This window comes from Urocitellus parryii, chromosome 1 (genome assembly GCF_045843805.1).
Source record: "Urocitellus parryii isolate mUroPar1 chromosome 1, mUroPar1.hap1, whole genome shotgun sequence".
Classification (NCBI taxonomy): Eukaryota; Metazoa; Chordata; class Mammalia; order Rodentia; family Sciuridae; genus Urocitellus; species Urocitellus parryii.
In genome coordinates, this window is record NC_135531.1 from 108,241,351 (window position 1) to 108,257,457 (window position 16,107).

Consider the following 16,107-nt stretch of genomic DNA (forward strand, 5'->3'; position numbering starts at 1 on the left):
GCCCTACATTCATCAATCTATTCACCTGATGATTTACTGACTGACCAATTCATTAACTGGTTCAATAAATACTTCCCCAAAAATCTGCTACTGGGGAGATACAGTGAACTAGACCCCAGCTGCACCCCAAAGAAGCTCAAAATCTAAGGAGTGACAAATACAAAGGAGCAAACAATTAAATCACAAAAATACAGTTTTGTGCAAGGCGAAAAAAGGGATTAATCAGCTGGGCACAGCAGTGCACATTTGTAATCCCAGTGACCTAGGAGCCTGAGGCAGGAGGATCACAAGTTCAAGGCCAGCCTGAGTAACTTCTGTGAGACTTTGTCTCAAAACAACAACAACAACAACAACAACAAAAATAGAAAGAGCCAAAGATGTAGCTCAATGGTAAAGTGTCTCTGGGTTTCAATCCCCAGTGCCCCTCCCCCAAAAGTATTAATTAGGGAAAGAAATGAGCAAAAGAAGTTTTGATAGGATATGACAAAATTTCCCTTGAGTCTTTGATTAATAAACAAAGAAAGGGCAAAGCACAATAAACTGCTCTGGGAGCCTTTAATCTGAGTTGTTGGATGTACTACTGAGAACAGGTTGAAGACTAGGGAAGAAAATAGACTCAAACCTGGTCAGAAAAGGGAAACTGAGCCTCTTTGGTGCCTAGCAAAATCCAGGCTTGAGTGATGTAAATGACTCACCTCCTTCTTTTCTTCCCTGGTCTTCAGCCTTCTCTCGGTAGCTTTGCCCTTTCTTTGATTTTGGAGGAGGCAGGGGAGATAATATGATCCTGGTGGGGCGCCATGGTTTTATTTTGAATATTGCCTCATCAAGGTGCTATCAATTAGTTATTGATTGGGACAGGAACCGTTTTATGGATCATGTTCAGAAAATAATTGGTTCTAGGTCATGAGTGACCTGCTGACATAAAGTGACAGCTCAGACCCTACACCCTTTCAGTCTCACAGAAAAATTAGGCAGCAATAATCGCCAGGAGGATTTGAAAATCTCTGTTATTTTTCTATAATTTTTAAGATCTCCAGATCATGCATAAGATCAAAAGATCATACAAATTAATTTACTGTCACACATATATGTGTGTCAAAAGTTCTGAATGGTAAGTGAAATCAAACCCAGAAATCGGGGCTCTAGTGTCAGGATAAGTGTATTGAAGACTTTTGCTAGTGTTTTAGTCAAGTGTTTTGCTGTGAGGAGGGATCCTAGTGTCTTTAACTCTCACTTCCTCATCTGATAGAAGAGATAAATACTTACCTCACAGATTGTTGTGAAAAGTAAATGACATAATGTGGGTGAGAGCATGTAGGAAACTGTATTGTTAGGTGATGCCAAGGTGTTAATTACTGTCACGTTAGAGTAGACTTAGTCATGACAAGCTTCAGGAATGAAGTGATGTTTCTAGAGCACACAAAAGTGTGGGATTTAGAGAGGAAGGGCAGGAAGATCATTTTGTTTTTAGTTTATCAGTTGAACAAACGTGTACCTTGTGTTGAGATGTGCTATGACCTCTGCTCTGTGTTAAGAATCAGTCCTGAGGTGTTTCCCAGGAGCAGAAGCAAGAGGTTCCAAAGGCAGGCCCCATCAGTAGGATGCTGGTCAGGGACAATGTTCTGGTCAGAATTCAGGGTCCAGGCTGAAAGCAGTAGGGGCTTTATTGGACAGTGCAGGGCTTTTCAGGTGTTACCCAACATCAGAACCACCTGGAGGACTTTTAAAATCACACATTGAGAGAACCCTGCCCCCAGGGTTTCTGATACAGGGCATATGGAATAGAGGCCTAAAATCTTCAGTTCAAACAAGTCCCAAGAGACACTAATGATTGTGGCCCAGGGACCACACTTTGAAAACCACCTGAAGAATATAAGAATTATAGCTTCTCAGATATAAACAATTGAATCTGGTTTTGACCAGCTTCAAGAAAAAGAAATTTGGGGAGGGTTGTTGGGTGACTCCACAAAGCAACGGGAACCTGATTCAGAAATGGATCCAGGACAGTTCTGGTCTAGTAGAATAAACTCCTTTGCCATGGTACCTGGGCATCACGGGCAGAATGAATCAACTCCAACTGTTACTCCTCTCTTGTATCACCTAAATTAATTGCAGTTTCCCTGCAGAAAGGGTCTAATTGGTTTAGGGCATATGCCAGCTAGTAGCTGACAGGGTCCTTTGAATTACAGATCCCTGTTTTAGTCAACTTTTCATCACTGTGATCAAAAGACCTGCCAAGAACAATGTGGAAGGGGAGATGTTTGGTGCCTCATGGTTTCAGAGGTTCAGTCCATGGTTGGCCAACTTATAGCTCTGAGCCTGAGGTGAGGTGGGGGAAAGGCATGCCAAAGGAATGCTGCTCAGGACAGAAACCAGGAAACAGAGAAAGTGCTCCCAACAGGGACAAAATATAAACCCCAAAGACACACCCCTAGTGACCTTTTCCTCAAGCCACACCAAACATGTCTATAGTTAAGCCCAATTAATCCACATCAGTGGGTTAATTCACCGATTAGACTACATTTCTCATAATCTAATCTTCTCACCTCTGACAGTTTGTGCATTGCCTCAACATGAGCTTCCTGGGGACACTTCATATCTAAACCCTAACATCCTCCATGGCTACACACAATGAGAAAGAAACAATTGAGAAGGAAATCTGGATATTATTGCTAAGGTATGTTAATGGATACTTAGATAGCAAAATAAAATAAAACCCAATAAAATAGCCCATGCAGGAAAAGATCAATTAGTAGAGGGTTTGGAATTTTAGGATGGGGAGAATCTCCTCATCCTCTATTCTGAGTAAATTCCTAATTTAGAAAGTTAAATAGCAGTTTATAGCTTCTTTAGAGAAGCGTCAGAGGACATTTTTGAAACCAACTCTTTGGGAAAACTCTCATGGGGATCAATGCTGATCCCTCCCATGTCCTGTGTTCCTCACCTTGAGCTTTTAAGTCTAAGAGTATTCCCTGGAACTGTGGCTCAGGACCTTCTGGTTTGAAAGACACATCCATCTATCCTGCAGAATGAAGCATGCTATGCAACTCATTTGAAGGAATCCTTCATACAGATTTACTTAACTTTATTTAAGCTCATTTTAAAATACTTCAAACATATAGGACAGTATAAAGAATAACAACCCTTGAGTACCTACTACTCAATTATGCAGATTTTCGTTTCTGAAATAATACCATTGAATATTACTGAACTCTTGGTCCTGGTCAGGTCTTGTGGGTAGCTAGATACCCAGAGATGTCTAGTTGAGATGGATGAGTATTGGGAAGATAGACCTGTGGACTATTGCAGATAATCAGATCCTTAATACAAAGTAGAGACACAAAGAACTATTACTAAAAACAAGCAAGGTATGGATTCAGCCATTTGGAAGACATTAATTTTAAAATGATTTTCTCCTTAAGGTAACCTAGTCTTTACTCAAATTACCTTAAACACAATTATCTTCAAGTGATTATAAACATTTTCTCGAAATATTTGCTTTATCCTATGTAAGTCTCTTAAGTAGATAAGTAATCATGTAGGAGGGAGTGGCAAATGCCTGGGGCAGCTTAGCCCCGTGTGTGGTTCAGTCTGGGTACTCCTGTGTGCACTGGGAGGGGCTACTCAAATATTTCAAAAAGTATAAGCTGTGACTAGGTGCATTAAAGTTAATGGGATGATATTTTAATCTTCAAAATATTAGCAAATGAAAACTGAAATGTTAAGGCTTGCATCTTCTCTCCATTTCATAGGTATCAAGTTAATTATACAATAACATGATTCAGCTATTGGGTTCTAGATGACTGAACTGAATAAGAGCAAGACTAGACATTGGGCTATTCATTTTCATGTTAAGACCATGTTTCCTTTAGACACTTTCTTACTTCACCTACAGCAGGGGTTTCCCAGAAGTGTGTTTACTTTCTCTCTCCTCTTTTTTTCCTTGTATTTCTACTCCAAGAAATTATCTTGTGTCCTTTTGGTGTTATACCTTGTCAGTATTGCCTAGGATTAAAGTGATGCCTTATGTAACTGGCATCTTTAAGGAATACAATTCTTTCCACAAACTTTTCTAGATATATGAAGTATGCTTCTACAAATGTCACTGCAGTTTTATTTTTAATTGGGCCATTTTAACAATTCTTTCTTTCTTTTTTGGTACAGGGATTAAACCAGGAGCGCTTAACCGCTGAGCCAAATCCCCAGCCCTTTTAAAATTTTGAGACAGGGTCTTGTTAAATTGCTTAGGGCCTCGCTAAGTTGCTGAGACTGGCGTTGAATTTATAGTCCTCCTGCTTCAGCCTCCTGAGTCATTGGGATTATAGGTGTGTGCCACTGCTCCCAGCTCAACAATTCATTTCAATGAAATCTGTACGAACATTGAATAGATACTATGAGAGGCAAAAGGTAAACTTCCTCTCTCCTCTCCAGGAACTCAGTCTTGAAGAAGAGACAGATCACACCATATTATTCTGTTGTGGGGCACAGTGCAACAAGTAACTGAAAAGAGGTGCAGAGATGGGCTGGAGATGTGGCTCAGCGGTAGCGCGCTGGCCTGGCATGCGTGCGGCCCGGGTTCGATCCTCAGCACCACATACCAACAAAGATGTTGTGTCTGCCGAGAACTAAAAAATAAATATTAAAAATTCTCTCTCTCTCTCTCTCTCTCTCTCTCTCTCTCCCCTCTCTCACTCTCTCTTTAAAAAATAAATAAATAAATAAAGATATTGTGTCCATCTACAACTAAATATATATATATTTAAAAAAAAAGAGGTGCAGAGATATGTCATGAAAATATCGAGGAAGTAGAGATAACTTCTAGGTTGATGGTTCTAGAAGGAATGATATTAATCAAGAATGGGAAAAATGTGGCAAACTCAGTGGCAGGGACAGGCATTCCAAGTGGAAAGAAATTACTCAAAGCTCCCAGGGACAAGGATGCTTGACTCCCTTGGGGGCTACAGATATATAATGGAAATGAGGTGGGAAAAGGGATCAGACTAAGGCTATATTTAGCCTGAGCAATTTTTAAAGAATTTTTTGGGGAGGTATATGCATTCAGTTATTTTAGTGTCCTATTGCTATTTGGACACAGCATCGTCTCCTGATACTCTCCCTCTGCCCTTTACTGACAGTTGGTACCCAGTGATGGTGCTGACGTGAAATTCACTAAGGACACCTCCAAGTTCAGAGGGGGCCACTCACGTTTCAACTCCTGATGCTCATCTTCCCCAGGTGACAAGCGTCTCTGACCCCTGGGGAATAGCTGACTCTTTCTCTAGTGCAGATCCTATAGATCTCTTTTTTTAGCCTTTATTGTATTCCATCAACTCAGTTGTCCAAGTTCTGGACTTAGCTTTATTCATACCTACTCCTGTTGCAAAGAAGATGTTGAATAGATTGTTTGTTGAATGAATGGACAGATGAGAATGTATAAATGCCACAACTACCATTGAGTGGCTACAATGAACCCGACACTGTAGTTGGTGTAGTGGATACACAAACACACATTCTTGGTACTGCCCTCAATGACCTTCAAGTCTAGTGAGGTTAGATGTATGAACAGATATTGTCAACAAAATGGAGATATTGAGCTTTATTAAACAAGCAATAGGCCACCCTTTGGGTTTCTCTGCAACAAACTGCAACCTGACTTAGTATGTCAACAAAATGAAACCTAACTTGGGAGTATATTTATTTTTAGTAGTACATTTTAATTACACAGGACGATGAGCTTCATTGTGGCATATTCATAACATGGAAATAACGTGCATATTATTTATCCTATCCCCCCACCCCCTTGCTTTCTCTGACCCTCTTCTTTTACCAGTTACCACCGATCCCCTTTCTCTTCCTTAGGACCATTTTTTTTTTCCCAGAAAATAGCTGGGTTACAGCCAATCACAAGTGTGAAAATGACCACACCATGCCCAGATAAGGCAAATGCTCATCATTCCAAGCTCAAATAACATAAAAGTCTAGCTGCCATTAATCAGGTGATTTTTCTACGTTGCTTCTATGTTCAGCCTATAAAACCTTGCTGCTCATGTTGCCGCTGGTTGGAGCCCTCTGGACCTCTTCTGGTTTTGAGTGTTGCCCAAAATTTGACTTGTTCTGTGTTCAATTTAATTTGTCTAAAGACTTCTTTAATAGCTATTATACCCCAGAGTGTATAGGAACCCAGAGAAAGTAATCTGGGGAGTCAAGTTGACCCAGCATGGTGTTCTTGCAAGGAGAGTTAATTGGATTTGGTCAAGGAGGAGAGGGGAAGATATTTTGATCAAAAGAATACTGCAAGCAATGTCACAGGGCATCACATGATACTGTATGTATAAAGAAGGACAGAAACTCTCTTTTACTAGAGTGGAGAAAGGGGAGGGAAGGAGAAGAGAAGATGAGAGGTAGAGGCTGTGTTTGGATACTTCATCCAGAGTGAAGGCAGGGAAACCAGAATGGTCAAGTCCTACAGGTGTTACATTTAAGAAAGTGCATTCAAACAGGAATTCCAAACCTTAACACGACACTCAAACACTTAAGGAAGTTCAGGTACATACTGCCAGTCAACTCTTATTAATCCTTCTTATTATTTCCTAGTCTTTGGCACCTCCAGAATTTCCAAGGGCCTTTTAATCTGACCCTGCCTACAATGTTCCATTCTAACCACCTTGGTTTCTTAATGCTTTTTGTCTTTTTGGCCATTCCAGTAGGTCACATTCTGCCTGTGAATGTCATCCCTTGGTTCTGTCTGGTTTTCTGTACCCACTTCAATTATTTTTGGTGCTATGGATGAACTTCATGGTCTCATGCATGTCAAGTAAGTGCTTTGCCACTGAGCTACACCCCAAACCCTCACTTCAAATCTTTACACAAGGATTTTTATCCTTTATCTTCTTAGCAAACAGGACCTGGTACTGTCAGAACAAGCGGGCCACTTGTTCCTGGGGGGGCAACCAATAAGAAGCTATGACTTCACATACATTAATTATTTGGGGCCAGTCAAAATAAGATGATCAGAAAGAACCAGGAAAGTAGCAGTATAATGGAATAAAAGACATAGAAGTAAGAGGACTTGCAGAAATATACTGAAGGATTAATAACTAACTGTAGTTAACAACTACATGTAGGATGGAGGCACAGAGAGATGGGATTTCACAGCTGTTTTGTAGGTGAAACATAGAATAGATAATAGTAATGTGATAGTGATCTCCATGGCTGGGATATATAAGCAAAGGGACATATCCTGGAGTTGGGAATAGACAATCATAAAGTTGTCTTAGTGTATGCTGAACTGGGGTGTCAGCAAGATACTTCAGTCATGTTTAAGAAGCACAGTGCTTCAATTTAATACACTTTGTTAGCGGTCTCCAAGTTTGTGTATTGTAAAACATCTTTCAGGATCGAAAAAAAACACCTTTGGGGATTGGTTATACATGGATAAATCCTGTAGGAAATAAACCCATTTGCCTTAACTATGTTTCCAGCCCCGCTCCCCTGTTTTAGAATACCAATTAATATCCTGTGGAATGTTTTCTCTAGGGACAATGTTCTAAGAAATGCTCATTAAAACACTTAGGAAGTGATAATCAGGAGATGATTAAGGTAGAAAGAACTTGGTGGGGGTGGGGGTGGTTGTTTGTTTACGTGGAAGTGAGAGCTGAAGAATTATGAATTGATGAATCATCAAGAGTGAATAGAAAGTGAAAAGAAGTTTGGAGATAGAACTTTTAGAAACTCTGTTTGACACCAAAAATGGCATGTAGAGAATATTACTTGAAGAGTTGTGATCACAAAATCATGGGTTTCATAGTGTGACAAGCAATCTAATATTTCTTTCTTTCTTTTCTTTTTTGGGTACTGGGGACTGAAACTAGAGGCACTAAACCACTGAGCAACATCCACAGTCCTTTTTTTTTTATATTTTATCTTGAGTCAGGGTCTCGATAAATTGTTTGGGGCCTTGCTAAATTGCTGAGGCTGGCTTTGAACTTGCCATCCTCCTTCCTCAGCCTCTTGAGCCACTGGGATTACAGGTGTGCACCACTGTGTCTGGCTTAATCTAACACTTTTAAGATCCATTTTTTTTTTTTATCTGATGAATAATGCTCACCTTGTTGAGTTGTAGTGAGATTTTAAAATAGATAATATAGGAAACATTTCCATAATAGAGGAAAATACTGTCTACTTTTAATAGATACTATTAATATGGTTTTCATTTAAATTTTTCTTGATGAATTTAAGCAAAACCTTAGTGAATACACTGCTATATTGAAGCCTGGAAGTTGGACAGTTATATATGCAAAATCTCAATACACCATGCAAGGAAGCAATCCCAGTTCAGACAAGCCTTGGACAGCAGCTGCATGACAGAGAAAGAGAATCCATAGAAACCAGGTGATTAGAGGAAGATACCACAGGAATTCCCCTAAGGCACCAGTGACAACATTTTTTTTTTCCTGTTTTTCATGGTTGCTGGAAGATAATATCAGAACCTTACTGAATATATCTGCTCCTTTAAAATTTTTGAGCTCAAACCTCCATGCCTATGGCTATAGGTAACATTCTGTCAGCTGGGGATTTCCTCTGACAATAGTCATTACCAGGCACCCTCAGGGGTGGGCCAAGGGAGAGGCATTTGCAACAGAATTTGGGGCTAATGAGGCATACTTCTGTTCACCATGCCACAGATGCAGGCATGAGTCATTTTTAGTATTGGGCCACAGATGATTCTGAATTTAGAGTTAAATTTCTTCTAACTGCCACGGCAAATCAGCTTTTCTTTTCTCCAGTACAAAAATGGGAAAATTATTGAGATTTTACCCAGGTCAGTTCATTCTTATAGGATGGCCACCAGAATTTGTTAATTTGCAGAGTTTTCTGCATGTTTTCTGGATTGCAGCCTCTTAGGTGTTAGGTGCGAATAACTTAGTGGTTTTAAGATTGCCCATTTAACATGGCTGACCATTGTCTTTAATCAAAAGGTTACCCACAGTGGCCAAGATAGTTGGAGGATATGAATAATAGGATGACAAGCAAGTCTTTGAAGACATTCTTAAGACACTAGGTTGGGTGACTGGCCTGTGAGCATGAGAACACAGGAGATGTTCACTAGTTGTCCTCTTAGCAAATATAAGCTAAAGTATAAATAAAATTTGCCCTAGAAATTCATGAGGTCTCACTCAGGAGAGCATTTGCAGGAGAAAAAGGACAATTCTGTACTCTGATTGGTTTATGGAGTCATTTGCCTCAAACTCACAAGTCTGGCACAGAAGGAGTATTATGGATGACATGTTGCTCAAAGTGTAATCCAAAGACTGGAAGCATCAGCGTCCCTTGAATCTAGAATCATGTACATGTGCAAATCCTCATGCCCCACCCTGGGTATCCAGGAAACAGAATCTGTGGACAACTTGCTGTAAGAATGTTTCTGGGTAAATTTTACATACATGAAAGCTTCAAAAACATTGCTCTAGACTTATTTATAATGTGTCAATAATTGCCATAATATCTCCTTTCATCTGCTCACTAACCTAGACTGGGCATCCATTTTTACCATTAGTTTCCAGTTCTCTTATTCCTCAGAGGCCATCAGGATAGACTTGATTAAACCATCTGACTACATCCAAGAGCTCAGTTTGTCATTATTATCATCGACAAAAATGAGAACTTTATTTATGGAGGGCAGCTCTGTAGAGGCAGTATAAGTACTCATTTTTAGTCTTATAATTGGTTTGCAGTGGGCAAACCTTATTTATAGCTTCTGGCAAATTTCTGTCATTTTCAGGATGACAGTAATATAAGTAAAGGGATGGAAAAAGGAGAAAAACACTTACATAGGCTATGAGTTGCTCCTCGGAAGCTTTTAATTCAGCTTTCAGGTTCTCAATGCACTGAAAGGGAGAAAAGGTTAGAAACCAATATAAATATTCAAAGTATTCCAGATATAAATATGCACCAGTTCTCAAGTCTTGTGAGTAATAGTGGTGGCACTATTATCTTAGCTAGATGTTTTAGATCATCCCTCCCACCTCTGCACCTGTTCTGTTCATTCTATAGAAGAGCCTGATGTCAAAACACACAAAAATGTTAAGAACTAGAAAAAGGTTGGGAAAAATATTAGCTTAATGTGCTAATGTTAATGCCAATACTTATCTTATAACACACACATATACACCTTTACATTAAAAAGTCCATATCTTTCAAAAGCAGACACAAACCCTTTGGGTTAAACAGGATGCAAATGATATAATGATAAATATATAAAGGTCCAGAGATTAGTCATTTCTTATAGTATAACTGATTAAAAACATATGCCAAATTTTATGATGCACTTGTTTTGGTACACAGAAACTATTTCTTGCTTAGGTTCAACATCAAAAAACAACAACAACAACAAAAAAAAACCTAAGAAACAATTATACAGCTAATACCATTTACAAAATAAATATAATTCAGCTAACATCTTCAAAGAATACAAACCAAACAAACTTTAAAATGGAGCTAACTAAATTAATTTTTATGCCAGTATTCACCAGGGAATAAAATTACTTTTATCAAATACAGAAGTTGTTATTTATCATCATGATTTTAAATATGAACTGTCAACTGCCAGAAATGCTTTTCAGAATTGCACAAGATTAGGTAACTTTTGAAATAAAGATGATTTTTCGTCCACAACATACCTGGTCTTTCAAAAGAAGCATCTTCTCATGCTGTCCCCAAATGGCTTCCTTATGGTCCAGAGCCTTTAGTTTTTCCTCCAGCCAAGTAATTTGTTCGAGCAGTTTTGATTTTGTTCCTTCAGAGTCTGCAAGCTGAAGATATTTTCTTATAAGAGTATGTAAGCACAATGATATCTTAAAAACTCTCTTTAGATATAAACTTATCAATGAACTGCCTTTCATCGATAACTATTACATATGAAAACACCTTCTAGAACATTCCTCATAGATTACAAATGATTTGAGAATGAAGGAAAATAATGTTTTAATTTATTTCTAATGAGTAAGATCTTTTTAGGTAAAAGATGAGACCACATTGTTAGGATGGGCAGAGAAATTTCCAGTGCAGGGATCTCAACACTCACCATTGTGTCTTGAGGTTGTACTTATTCAGCTGAATCTGAAACCTGTATTGTGGTTTACATGTGGTTCTAGAAACTTAACTCTTGGAGGAGAACAGCCTTCTAGAAGGCATGGGAGGTCTCATTCCCTTGAACATTCACCATAGAGGCAGCAGGGTGGTTGGAGCTAAAGGGAAATGCTAGAATTTCAACTTAAAGTCTGATCAAAAGCAGATCTATGCAAATCAAACCCAAAAAATTCCTACTTATGTCTTTGTCTTTGTTTTACTGTTTGTAGATTCCTCCTGAAGAAAGGATAGTTTGATGGTCCCTCCTCCTTCAATTTCCCTGGAAAGCCCCCTTATTAGATTTTTCCTTTTTTTCCAAATAGCTGATTGTGCTTTCCTCTACCTTTGGCAATTCTTCTGAAAGTCCCTGGAAAGGGACACACAATTTTGTAATCACTGCAACCCACCATGCATCCTCTGCACACAGAGGATCTCTCCGTGTCTCTTTCGCAATCCTCTGAATGCCATTACAAACCAGGATTTTTTATCTTGAAAGCCTAGCGAGTTTTTAAAAGACAGTTTACCAAATGAAGAGGTCAGTTTGTCATGAAAATAGGTGAGCACATCATACATATTGTAATCTGTGGCTCCAGCTGCACAATCATTCATTTAACAAGTGTTTCTTCAGTTGGCACTCTCTACCACCATTGTTATGTGCTGGGAATTATGAAAGGACAATCTGAGGTCCAGAAGAAACTCATGTGCTGTAAACTCCTGTTGTGCCTTTTGGCTGTCAGTGATCTGGGAGACCTGCTGTGGTCCTCATAGTTACTGGCATGGTTGGCTCTGGGGTGCATGGTGGTTCAGGCATGTAGTCTGGCTTCTCTGAGCACCCTTCTATTTTATTAGAGATGCAGAGTAGTGTAATGTTTAAACATACAGACTCTTGAGTCAGATTCTTTGAATATAAATCTCAGTTTTGCTAATAGCTATGGCATATGGGCAAGTTGCCAAGACTCTCTGGGCTTGATTTTCTTATGTAAAAATGCATTGGGGATGAAAAGAATATTTCTTAACCCATGAGTTGTTTTTGAGGATTAAATGAGTTTATAAAAGAAGAAACATTCAGGACAATGCCTGGGACATATTGAGTACTTAGTGATTATTTTAATTATTCTTCTATCTCCTCAAATCACAGTCAGCATTCATCTGAGTTTTATTTAAATATTACTTATCAAATTGCATCATAGCCTCCAGAAGTAAACTAGGTGCCCTCAACTCAAACTGCATCTGGTTTGCGTACTTGCTACCACCTCTAGTCTTCAGAGAACACCTCCTTGTCTAGAAATACTTTTTCTCAAATATATTCTCTCTCATTCAGGCCCCTTTCTTCCCCCTGTCCCATCTGACTTGTACTCTATCCAGTCTCTACCATGTTGTCTTTCTTTTAAATCTACTGTCTCTTGTTTTCAAGTCTTTATTAATTCACTCGAGATATATTCATTCATTTGTTAAAGAAGTAATTTGGACATTTATAATAAGTAAGAATTTGAAGATTAAAAAAATGAAAATATTCATATCTTAAAAAAATTTAGGTAGAAGGCAAGACACTTTAAAAGCAGCTATTATAGGGCTGGGGATGTGGCTCAAGCGGTAGCGCGCTCGCCTAGCATGCATGGGGCCCGGGTTCGATCCTCAGCACCACATACAAACGAAGATGTTGTGTCTGCCGAGAACTAAGAAAAAATAAATAAATGTTGAAATTCTCTCTCTCTCTCTCTCTCTCTCTCTCTCTCTCTCTCTCTCTCTCTCTCCCACTCTCTCTTAAAGAAAAAAAAAGTAGCTATTATACAATATGAAACTGTATGGATAAAGAACAATATTAATGACTACTAACATTTGCTGAGTATGTACTATGTACCAGACCCTCTGTGAGCCTTTCTCGTCCTCTTTGCTGGTGATTGGCTCAAAAATCAGGCCTGAGCTAATCTGAGTCTGGCTTTCCTCTGGCAACAATAATTCTATAAGGAGAGTGACCTAATTTGGATTACTCACACTGGACAGGAGGAATTTTGATGAATTGGAGAGACATTCTTTTTTACCCACCAGATGTGAATGCTATTGTAGCCATCCCATAAACACTGGGGAAAACAGGCATTTAATGAAGTCACACTCAGACAGGAAGAGTGAACTGGAGAAACCCTGGGTTCCTGAGAGCATTCTTGAAGTGCTTTATCCACTGACCTTCAAGTACACCCTGCCTTGTGACTAGCATATATGAGCCAAGTTTCCTACTACTTGTTGCTGTAAGGATTCTACTGATTCATTGTTTGATTCCAAAATTCTATGCGCTTGACCACAAGTGAGGAAAGTGCGTGAAAAACAACTGCAACTCACCTATTTGGTAGCTATGCCATATCAGGCATCCTGCTAGGTGATATCTACAAATGTTACCTTATTTCATTGCTCAAAACTCTGTATGTAGACTTGTTTATATTTTTGTTATTGCAATTTTAAAGATTGAAGGTGGATTTTAAAGATTCAGGGGTAAATTAATTAGCGTAAGACCCTGTAGCTAGTCATGGGTTTGATTTGGATCTACATTGGTCTGCCTCCGATTGCTGGGTTCCATATCATATTCACACCCTAACTCTGAGGCTATCTGTCAAAATGAGGCCTGTGATGTTTTGGGCCTTTTTTAAGTGGACTTCAGCATGTTGACTTATCCACTTGAAGGAATTTCTTTCTTTTCTAAGACTGAGAGCTCTCTGTCCTGCCATCTTGCTTCCTATTTTTGTTGTTGTTGTTGTTGGTGGTGGTGGTGGTGGTGGTGGTAGTGGGGGTGGGTACCAGGGATTGAACTCAGGGACACTTACCACTGAGCCATATCCCCAGCCATTTTTTTAATTTCTTGAAACAGAATCTCACTGAGTTGCTTAGAGCCTTGCTAAGTTGCTGAGACTGGCTTTGAACCCGTGATCCTCCTGCCTCAAGCCTCCTGATCTTCTGGGATCATAGGGGTGCACCACCATGTCTGGCCTTGCTTCCTTTTTTATATAGACACCAACTTCATCTCTTTCCTTTCTTCTTAGAACAGTTTCTAACTGAATGTCCCTTTGACTCAGAAAAGTTAAACTCAGATTCAAATTAACTATAAGACAACTTGACTAGGAGTCAGGAGATCTATATTTTAGTTTTAACCCTATGATTCACTGACTCTATACCCTTGGTACCCATTTTGGACTTTACTGTGCTACCTTGATATATTGTTATAGGGTAATACTCTAGTTACACACATGCAAACTAGATTGTAAATTCCCAAGAAGAATGAATAGAGAATTCTGTCACAAATTACAATAACACAATCAATTGTCCAGGAGCAATCTTTGCTATGATTTTTTCATTTATTAACTTTTTGAACTCTGATTCTTTATTCTCATATGTATCATCACTTCACAAAAGCAAGATAAAGGGATTTGATTGTTCCTTTGTCATGTAGACATGTTGTGGCAAGGACTGGTGATTTACTGTTGGATTCCACTATACAATTGTAAAACTGTTTATTAGCACAGGACAATTAGTATATCCCAGACCCTTTGCAAATGACCAATTCAAAAGAAAAAATGGCCAGATAGTCCAAAAAGAAGAAAGAGAAAGAAATGAGTTAAAGTAAAAGTAAGATTATAAATAAAATTATACATCTGAGATTTTTTTTTAATTTAAGCACTACATAAAAGATTATGCTCTACTGTTAAATTATAAGATGTTAGCTGCCATCTTGAATTCACTATAGTATCTTGATGGGTCTTTTAGAGCCCTTCGAAATCTAATTCTCAATTCAGGAAACATTTAGGAATTCTGCCTAAATTCACATTCAATTATGGGATAGGATGCAAGGCATCAAAGTAAGAGGAAATCCAAATTAATAGCTGGAAGATATGACAGTTGAATTTTTAAAATTTGTTCTAATTGGTTATACATGGCAGTGGGATGCATTTCCACTCATTTTACATAAATGGAACACAGCTTTTAATTTCTCTGGTTGTACAGGATGTGGTACACACCATTTATGCAATCATAAACATACATAAGGTAATAATGTTCTCATTCCACCATCTTTCCCACTCCCATACCTTCTCCCCTCCCCTCACTCCCCTCTGCCCAATCCAAAGTTCTTCCATTCTTTCCTTGTCTTACCTCCCCCCATTATGAATCAGCATCCACTTATCAGAGAAAACATTGGGCCTTTGTCTTTTGGGGATTGGCTTATTTCACTTAGCATGAGGAAGATTTGGGCTTACTTTTTCTTCTTTTAGATGCAGGGTCTCTGGTCCTTGATCCACTTTGGGTTGAGTTTTATGCAGGAAAGAAAGGGATTTAATTTCATTTTACTGCATATGGATTTCCAGTTTTCCCAGCACCATTTGTTGAATAGGCTATCTTTTTTCCAATATATGTTTTTGGTGCCTTTATCTAGTATGAGATAACTGTATTTATGTGGGTTTGTCTCTTTGTCCTCTATTCTGTACCATTCATCTACATGTCTGTTTTGGTGTCAATACCATGACATTTTTGTTACTATTGTTCTGTAGTATAATTTAATGTCTGGTATTGTGATGCCTCCATAACATGATTCTATACTTGGAGGAACCAAAAATTTCCACCAGAAAACTTCTAGAACTAATAAATGAATTCAGCAAAGTAGCAGGATATTAAATCAACACCCATAAATCAAATGCATTGCTGTACATCAGTGATGAATACTCCGAAAGAGAAATTAGGAAAACTACCCCAATCGTAATAGCCTCAAAAACAAACAAACAAAACAACTTGAGAATCAACCTAACAAAAGAGGTAAAAACCTCTATAATGAAAACTACAGAACACTAAAGAAAGAAATTAAAGAATATCTTAGAAGATGAAAGATCTCCCTTGTTCTAGGATAGGCAGAATTAATATTGTCAAAATGGCCATACTACCAAACATGTTATACAGACTTAATCCAATTCCTATTAAAATCCCAATGACATTCTTCATAGA

At 38.6% G+C, this 16,107-nt stretch overlaps 1 protein-coding gene across 1 annotated transcript in view; it reads right to left on the reverse strand.

The window, feature by feature from the left end:
* Positions 1 to 16,107, reverse strand: part of LOC144254166 (coiled-coil domain-containing protein 192-like) — a 183,380-nt gene that overhangs the window by 134,235 nt on the left and 33,038 nt on the right. Inside the window, exons 3-4 of the mRNA XM_077797159.1 lie at positions 10,680 to 10,811; positions 9,831 to 9,887 (exon numbers count right to left, since the gene is read on the reverse strand). Of these exons, the coding sequence (XP_077653285.1) occupies positions 9,831 to 9,887; positions 10,680 to 10,811 (189 nt within the window). The remainder of the gene's footprint in view (positions 1 to 9,830; positions 9,888 to 10,679; positions 10,812 to 16,107) is intronic.